Raw genomic sequence first — 9570 nt, forward strand, 5'->3', positions numbered from 1 at the left:
ACAAACCAGCCCCACACTCTAAAAAAACGCTTTTTATGACAACTAAAACCAGATTACATTTGTTAACTTGGAAATGTTTATTGCATGTTTTCTAACTTTGTGTGTTGTTATAACCTTTCTTAAATTGCTTTCTTTGTAAGATTTGTTACAGTCTCTGGAAATACTTAGCCAAGTCAGATAACCCAGCTGTATGAACTGATATTAACAAAGTGCAGGTTGTTGAAGAAGGTAGCGCTGTCTAAAAGCACTGAATGCCTGAGCTTTTCCACCCATCCATTCTTTGGCTATGGAGGCAGCAGTGCTTACAAAAGCAGCTTGACTTTATGCACTAGAGATAATTTACTTTTTATGAAACAAAAAGCAGAAGTATAAAAGTTTTCGGTCATCACTGGAAATTTAAAAAACAGTGTACATAAACATCAAACAAAACCAAATATATACAGTATAAAAATACATTTTTTGCTTTATGAAAGGTGTAATATATGGTTACAATACAAATAAAATGTTTAGGCATCAGTCACAGCTACGATATTCAAAGATGTTTGTTTCACACTATGGCTGGACTCTGGGTAAGATATCCCCCGGAGGAAATTCCTCAATTTCAGCATGAAACATCAGTTCTGCAAGACAGAAAAAGGAATTCTATTTTAAAAACTTCATCTGAAAATAATTTAACTATACCTGAAGAGTTTCCTGGCATTTCCCCAAGCCTCCTCCTTTTTTTCCCCCCAATCAAAAACTCAGTAACAGCAAGAGCCACTAATGTCTCTCAAATCTTGTTGTTGCCCCCAAATCATTAACAGAATTAGCAATGATGTTGACAGCTGATCACATGCAATATCATCCTGCATTCAGCTTGGCACTTAAATAAAATCAGAAAGTAGACTGAGCAACTGTTAAAGTTCTGCAAGCATCAGATTCATAAAGGAAGTTTTCCATTTACCATCACATTAATTTTTACACATACCTGCCCTGTGAATCACAGTGTTAAGTTAGCAACACAGGGATTGAGAAAGTCACGAATTATACTGCTCACAGCTAGCTGTCGCCAAGTAATCTTCTGTTGCAAAAAATACCACCAAATAGTACTAAAAACACATTTAGCATTTGTAAAAGGTACATTAACAACATAAGGAAACTTTCTAAAATATAAGTAGAATAAATAACTGCACATGTTCAAAATTTTTCTTCTACAAAGATGACCTGACCCACACAGCATTGTGTGTCAAAAATTGCTCCAGCTAGGAATTTCCTTCAGCTTTCTGTCCCTCCTTGTCTCCTTTTGGTCTTCTGAAGACCAAACACAGATACCAAAATCCTAAAAACACTTGGAAAGTTACTAGGAGGGAAGGCAAAGCTCATAATTCCTTAACTGTAGCTCTTGTCAGCAGAAGTCTTCAATATAAAACACAGCAGATAAGAGCCTGGACAAGAGTGATCAACATTTTGCCTGTTAATGCTTCCTACCTTCACTGTGGTCCAGCTCTGGCTGGTAAGACAGGAAGATCCAACTTGTCCCAACTAGAATAGATATTACCAAATTCACCACAATCCATGGCTGAAGAATTTCTTCCTCCGTACCTGCCGTCCTGGGCAAAGCACATCAAGGAATCAGTCAGGGTTCACTGGTACATACGTGCTGTAATAATCATTTCAACAGTGACAGAGCAGCGAACCTCTTAAGCCAGATGTGAATAATACTACCAGTCACAACTTCTGAGGCTTCAAATAAACTTAACATTTAGAAAAATAATTAAAGAGGACAACTGTCTAAATACATAAAACATCAATTCTTTATTTTACTTCTCCTGGTCTATTTAAAAAGTGCAATGCTGTAAGAGTTTAATCCCATTAGAAAGTACTAGATTCAAATGGGAACTCCTAGCATGAAATGGCACTTTGCATTTACTGTCATTTGTGTCTGCTAAGCCCTTGCATCCTACTTCTTACATAGACTACACTATCTCCTACAAAAATAGCACTGACTCCCAATAGAATGTTCTGCTGTGGATACAAAAGGGGCGGGTTGTGTCCACCTCAGTAGAATCACAGTTCCCCAGCAAAATAAAGTTTCAGCATCAGTTTTTCAGCATCATTCAGGCATGCTCTTGTTCAAGCTGCAGATCTGGGACCAGTATTACTGAGGCAAACTTTGAGAATTCTCATTTTTCAGTGAAATTATCAAAAATTCAGGTCAAGCTCACATAAAAACAGGTTTACTAATAAAATCTTTTGTTAGTAGTATAACCTTTAAAACCATGAGTTCAAAAAAGATTCCCAAGTGAATTAAGTTATAAAGTGAGCTATATTCTGATTTGCAGAAGTGATTTTTTCATTTTCCTACCAGATGCTGCCGTTTTCTGAAGGTGGTGTGTAAAGGTTAATTCTATCACATGTCATCTGCTGGCTCAAGGATAAGATAAGAGCAGCAAAGTACACTGCAAAAAATGGAATTTGTAGTGTTAGCTATAAACTACAAAAATGCTGTTCCATCATGACATGATAATTACCACATTTTCCTTCCTCTCACTCCGCTGCCTCCAACGATACTGTTGCCTTTAACCCATTCACTCTTCTTCAGCATTGCCTGACCCACTGAAATCTGGATTCTGCACTTTTGCATCTATTGCCTACAAAGGTAGAATCTCACTTTTTTTTTTTTGCTATATCTTTGTTTTGCAATTAAAAGTGGGAAAATATTTCATTAACAGCCCTTTTAATACTTTAATACTTTTAATCCCTAAAACTGAAAAAAACAACACAGCAAAACATTCAGAGCCCTTGAATGCCATTTTCTACTACTCAGGAAGTCATTTAACTCAGTAACCCATTTTTCAATGAAAACTTATCCTAGAATTTCTCCATTTACTTTCCTTCAGACCATGTTCCAACCACTTCAGAATACTTACAGAAGGACGCTATTGCTGCTGGGTCTAGGGTAAGAAAGCCCCTCAGTGCAACGGATGCTTTTGCCAGATCAGTCCTGGTGACAAAAACAAGGATTACTGGCACAGTGCACTAATGATACCATGACTCCTAACAACTGCTCTTTTACTTTTTGCCTTTTTCTGCCTCTATTACAGTGTCTCACCACACACAGCCACATCACATGCAGCAGCAATCTTCCTTATGCCAAAGACTAAAAAGGTAGAAACTAGTGAGGATGTTCCACAAGGCCGGTAGCTTCCGCAAGGTGGTTCCTTCTGGAAGAGGGAGGCCTCGGAGAGGTCTGGCCCCTCCTCTGATCATCACATTCACTTTGGTGTCCACACTGACAGCTCAGTTATGTGAATGCAACTACTCAGGTACTTCCTGTTCTGCACTTATCTAAAATAAATCAAATGCAGAACCAGTTGGGTCTTCTCCTGCTGCCGCCTAGCGAAATGAAAACCACGATTTCTTTTTGCATAGAACAGACTCCTTCCCTGGTTCACTACGCTCACTACGGAAACAGTTCCCTATGGAAACCGGCACTAAAAAACTTCTATAAAACCTTTCTGGCAAGCCTTTGATGTCTCTTTACTCTCATTTTGCCTTTTTTTTTTTTTTTTCCTTTTTCCTTTTTGGACTCCTGTTGTCCATTCCCATCCTTCAGCCATAATGCACCTAATGGAACTCTTTACCACAGCCCTGTTGCAAACCAGACTGGGGAATGGCTACACAGAGAAAGAAATCCAAGAGAAACATTACTTTTCCTGCTTCCCTCTCTCCATCAGCTCTTCTGGTTCACCTCATGGTGATACGAACAGCACTAGCACATTGAAGCAACAGAAACTTTTATCTGTATAGACAGTTGCCTTTAAAAAAAGAAAATCACACTCCAAACACATGAAGAACATTTGCTTTTCCAACAAAAACATACTTTACCTGTCAAAGGCTGAGATGGTACTGATAGACAACAACAAATAGAATAAACTCTGAGCTGGGTAGGCTAGTGTCTTGTACTGCTGGAGGAGGTTAGAAAGTGTGGAAAGCTGATTTCCTGCCAGAATGTAGATAACAATGATGTTCCATACAGCATATCCAGCAAGGAAGCCATGGGTAAAGAGTCCAATCACTCTGAATGGATAAGAGAACATCAGATGATTTGTTTTATTACTGCTACAGTAATCAAATTATATCAGAGAAGCAATACACCGTACAAACTCTCAAATACTCCCCTCTATATTATATTTTCAGTCTTCAAATAATGACAGAAGCTAAATGCACTCTCCAATTCTGCCTGTAGATCCCTGAGACCAAAAGCCTTTTCACTTATACCAGGTTCTTAAACGTCTTTGAAAGACAGTCCAGATTTGCCTCACTTTTTTCATGCCTGTCATTATCCTCCTTGATAAGAAAGAGAAAAAAGGAACAAGCACGAACTTCTACATGAGATAAACTGGGGGCAAGATAATGACTGTCATCTTCCCGCTTTGTGCCACAACATGGTCACATTTGCAAAGATCACTTTTTGCTACTCTATCCAAACTCATGCTGCAGTCCTATTTTGCTTCTCCCTCCTTTTCACCATCTCCAATTTTTAATTAGGAACTATCTGAATTAAGATATTTTCTTTCTGATCATATTGAAGCTGATGGATGCATCTCATTTTGCAATACATATTCTCTGTACTTATTAAGAACATGCAAAATGAGCAAAGATACATCTTGAAGGTAGAAAAAAGGTACTTCTTCCTGTCCTGATTTCTGCTTATTTCCATCCATCATTTAAATCCATCAAATACCTGAAACTTCGGTGCACTGAGAGGGCGACATCTCTGGTGGTCCATGAAGCTTTCACATCCATAAATACATTAATATTTTCAGTGGTTTTAATCAATTCTGCGCGGTCAGCTGCCTGGAAACGCCCTAAAAGGACAGGGAAGTAAATATTAGAGAGTATCATTTCCTTTCATCATTATTACCACATTAATAGACTTGTTAATGTTAAAAAATGTGCCAAAAGTTTCAACAAAACACTGTTTCGCCTCCTTCCTGTCCTACGCCAGCATACATTCAAATCAGGATGCCTTTGCCAGCGTGCTGCACTCTGCAAGATCAGGCTGTCGATGCGAGACAGTGCAAGACACTTCAGGGAGTTACTCAGTGTTCCCTGTCACAGGGTGCACTGCCCCGTGTAAAGACTTTTTGCAATATAATATACGATACTGTTTTTTTGCCTCAAGGTACTATGAGGTTATTGGGGTCAAGTAGCTCAGTTCTGGTTTATCAAACAATCATTTTCAGGCACAGAATCAAAAAATGAAGACGACGTGTCAAGTACAGCAATAATAACGTCCGCTTTTACGGTGAACAATCACAATGTTTATTTCATTGCAAATAATCTTTGTGCTAGTCTTCCTTTTCTTTAAATCTCCACAATAATGCAATATTCTTTTTTAATATTAAAAATATACTAAGAATTTATTTAACTTACATAAAGCACAAGATTTACTTACGATTTTTTTCAACAAACACCTTGCCAACAGGCTGGCTAATCCCGGTAGGTGCAGCAAACACAGGCTGCTGATCTGGGCTCTTTCTGTGCTCATCTTCAATGATGTCTTCCTCCTCCACTTCCAGATCGTTGGAACACTGCATTTCTGCTGGACGAGATTTCCTATCATAACAGGGCATAAAACAGGGTAGAGAAAGAATATTTACTGAAATGTAAAAGCTTATGCCTCTGAGGAATATACAGCATATCTAACTTGGCCAATAAGAACAGATCAGCCTTACAGACATGTATGATACTACCCCCATGCAGAGCATTAAGGATTAAAATTCTCATGGAACTAGTTAAATTAGACTAGAAAGTTGAACCTTGAATTTGGGTTGCTTTTTTTCTCTCATTTCATTTTACTTGCCTCAAAACACTAAGGTGGGAAGAAATGTATAACAAGGGAGTAACAATTAGAAAAAAAGATAAAAAGACCAAGAAAGTAGATACTTTTGGTAGAAATTAGACTAAATGTTTTAAAGGTTTAGTTCTTAGAACAGAGGCATAGAAAAAGGACCCGAGTTTTTTATAAAATTAAAGAAAAAAAGGAAAACTAAAGAAAGCAGTTATACATGTTCTAATTTCTCATGTATGTGACAAACATTAAATTTATGCTAACACATTCTGAATTGTAATGCACCCACATATATATAAAACAAGCAAAGAAAATTAGATCCCAGTAATGGAAGAAATCATACATTCTATTTATTGCAAAGGATGAGACACTTTTTTTTTTTTTTTTAAAGCACACAACTAGGCACATTCACTGTCACAGTTATCCTAAATTAGAACTAGCTTTGGTAGCTTTTCTCACTTGGTTCTTTTTTTCTGTTTGCGGATCACTGCTTCTTCAGCTTCTGGGACATCCATGCCATTTCCATTCTGAAACAAGGACGCAACATTCTGCTGGGTAAAAGAGGTCTCAGAATCTGAAGATTTAAAATAAGCCACGTGAAAATTTCAAAGCTTTTATAGAATAACCTATTTATGGCTATAGATAAGTAATTATTATGTAAACGCAATGGCAAAAGAGTGATGCTCTTCTGAGTTTCTGGATCATAGAAGGAATGTTTTACCACGTCCAAAACCATACTGCCACCATTGGCATCAGGATCTGTACCCTGAGGAAGCCAGAATCAGAAACTTAAATTTTAAGCTACCATTCATCCAGAAATTACATTCACCTGTCATCCATGCAAGTGCACAGGGTCTAAAATATTCATAAACCAAAACACAAGTTGGCCAATCTAACTGCTGCATTACCAAGTTTCACTCAGCATTCTTTCCTGCACTTTCTTCTCCACATACCAGGAGGTACTTTCTTCTTCTTGCGTTTCCTCTGAGGAGGGACATCAGGAGGTCCAGGAGTTAGGGGCTCACTGCTCTCAGACTGCCGACGAACAGCAGCTTGCACAATACCATCTGAAACCCAGAAGAAAAACTCCAGCAATTCTAATTCAGAGGAGCCAGGAAACAACCACGAAAAAGAAATGTGCCCTTTGCATTTCTCTCTCTCACTTCCACTGCTTCGCAGGGATTCATCTCTGACACATACGTTAGAACATTAAGACTTGAAATTCTTCTCTTCTTGGCCAGGAAACTTATAAAGTTCAGTTACAGAAGCCCCTACACCTTGCACAGAACTTCTCCACTTGCCCACTAACAGCTGCGATGAAAAATACTGGGCAGAAACATAAAGCCTGAGAAAAAAATGTAAGGAGCAATGAGCAACCCTTCTACCACTCTTGCAGCTTCTTGTAGGTATTGAAAAAGTGGCATAAGTCCCATTTGGGTCTGCAACAGAGCACTCACACATGAACGAACTGCGCCCCAATAACTTCAACATGCAAAGCTTATCATGCAAGGCTCAAAGAAAATGAACAGAGCAGTTTGTTACAAGTTACGCACAGCTAGACAGATAAGCCAAGGCAAAATGGTGTAACATTATAGGGAAATTTAAATGCTACACAAACACAGAGTAAAGGAGACACAGGAAAAAGCACATTCAGAGAATGTCTACGCCCATTCAGGAGATAAATTACTAGACTTTGGAGAAACTAATTTTCCATGAAAAGTTTACATGAAATTTTGTGCATTCTAGCAGCAGTAGCATCGATTTGCATGACTGGGTGTAAAAAGACCAAGTCACTTGTCCGTTTTACACCACATCTACCTTCTTTATAGCCTATCCAGATACAGAAGTTTTTATGATAAACAATTGAATCTTTCTTGTCTTTACTACAAATAAAAGTTTTACCAAGTTTTATATTTTTACTGTGCTCACATGTAAAATTAACAACCAAAGCATTGGCCAAAGGAAGACTTTGTATCATCATTCAGCTCACTGAAAACACTGAACAAAACTTGATCCTTAGGAAACCTGCTAGCAACAGCTGTACCTATTTAGTTGCATACAAAGACCTTTCACTAAGTTTTAACCAGGGAAAGGAGGTTTATTCATCAAAACTTCATGGGGTCCCAAGTCAACTGTTTTAGAGAAATCTAGTAGATTTTATCAACATTTTGTTTTAATAAACAGAGATCACATCTATAATCTTGCTTAAAAGCACATGCTTGCTTTACGGACCAATTTTCTGCAAAATACAAAGCTCTTCATTAATATACATATTTTTAAAAGCGGGAATAAAAGCATTTTCGCAGTACAGTATCAAGGTTTGCTGTATCGTAGGACTGGGAACAGCTCTGTGGAGGAACAGTGGGGTGAAAAACAAGATGCTTGAGTTGGTATTTTTTTTCTATAATGACAGCCCCCTAAATCAGTTATAGTGGAGCTCTTGTCTAAGTTACTATTTCAGATGTAGAGCACAAAGCTGGGAACTGTGCCTCTGTCAGGTTCCAAACTCCATTTGCAGTCTTGGCAGGACCTTACCTAAGGGAGTCTTTCCTTTGGGCTTCCTTTTTTTTGGACGACTGAGTGGAATTTCATCTGTAAAGCATAAAACATCGTTATAGATGTCCAGCATGAGGAAATCTCTATTTTGTTCTTTCAGTGACCCTTCTACTGCTAGCCAAAAAAAACACAAGTGAAGACTTTCTTAACACAAGACTTGAACAAGTGAAGACTTTCCTCACCTTTTCCAGATAACATGACAACTGACCACTTTATACAAGCAGGAAGAGTAAAGAAAGTGGCAGGAAAACAGTGAATAAGATATCTTTAGGTGCAACAGAGGTTACACAAAGACATACATATGCAATAAACGAAAAAAAAAAAGATTCAAAATAATGCTCTGAAGAATAAACTTTCTTTCATGTCAAAATAACTCACCTTGGCTTCCACTTCAAATTTCCACATTTAAGGAGGAAAGTGGAGAAAAGCAATGTAAAAAGAACAGAGAGAGAAAATTAGTTTTCAATCACAATTCACAACAGCTTTAAATTCACACCTGCCTTTTTCTTTATTGTGATTCCTCCCCTTACGCACCCGCTCCTAATTCTCTTTATCATCGAGACTCAACAGTCTGCTTGTGATTATGCACAGTTTCTTGATCGCTTGACTGTGGAGCAGATTAAAAGCTTTAATCACCTAGTTATTTAGTTAGAATTTGCCTTCCTGCCCAGTATGTAACAAACGAACAAAAAAAGTTTCAAAACATTTGAATATGTGTGTTACTAAAAACAGAAACACTCATTACGTGATTAATCATAAACATCAAATTTGCTTTCAAGGACTTCTGAGGTGCTACACCACAAAACCTCTAAAACTACCTTTCCTCTGCACTATCTGCTAGGATGCTGAAAACCAGAGGCCCATATTTCTCCTTATATCATGTCGCACTGCTATGTACATACAAACCTATGCGAGAATACCTAATCTTATTTTAGAAGTCTTCGTCCAGGAGGATTTCTGATTCAAATATACAAGAAAACACGAAGAAAGAAGAAAAGGAGAAAGAGGACAAAAGGAGATTGAGAAGAGGGATGTTAATAAAGCTAGCATGGATGCTACTGTACAGCTGAGGCAACTGAGATGTTCTTGGTCAGCAAATTAGCCAGAAAAGGGAACATTTTTAAAGCCTTTATGACTGCTCAGACTTTTATTTTCACCACCTTGAAAAAAATCACCGC

The 9570-nt window shown here is 37.9% G+C and overlaps 1 protein-coding gene across 1 annotated transcript; it reads right to left on the reverse strand.

The window, feature by feature from the left end:
• Window positions 1-320: 320 nt before the first annotated feature.
• Window positions 321-8949, reverse strand: TMEM237 (transmembrane protein 237). The gene is made up of 12 exons (XM_088523805.1): window positions 8927-8949; window positions 8771-8781; window positions 8372-8428; window positions 6790-6903; window positions 6296-6410; window positions 5441-5601; window positions 4727-4850; window positions 3868-4059; window positions 2910-2983; window positions 2345-2438; window positions 1468-1589; window positions 321-620 (listed from the first exon to the last, which is right to left on the reverse strand). Exons 1-12 carry the CDS (start codon window positions 8947-8949, stop codon window positions 553-555), a joined length of 1155 nt encoding a protein of 384 aa, XP_088379931.1. The 3' UTR covers window positions 321-552.
• Between the last annotated feature and the right edge of the window lie 621 nt (window positions 8950-9570).

This window comes from Tinamus guttatus, unplaced genomic scaffold, assembly GCF_059628265.1.
Source record: "Tinamus guttatus ecotype Peru unplaced genomic scaffold, ASM5962826v1 Tinamus_guttatus_pri_ptg000197l, whole genome shotgun sequence".
Taxonomy (NCBI): Eukaryota; Metazoa; Chordata; class Aves; order Tinamiformes; family Tinamidae; genus Tinamus; species Tinamus guttatus.

Excerpts from the sequence above, each read along its gene's own strand:
- TMEM237 (XM_088523805.1), bottom strand. The coding sequence starts at position 8,949 with ATGATAAAGAGAATTAGGAGCGG. Across the intron at positions 4,851-5,440 it reads GGTGTTTGTTGAAAAAAATC|GGCGTTTCCAGGCAGCTGAC; the intron begins GTAAGTAAATCT and ends CTGTCCTTTTAG. Across the intron at positions 2,984-3,867 it reads ACCATCTCAGCCTTTGACAG|GACTGATCTGGCAAAAGCAT; the intron begins GTAAAGTATGTT and ends TTTTGTCACCAG.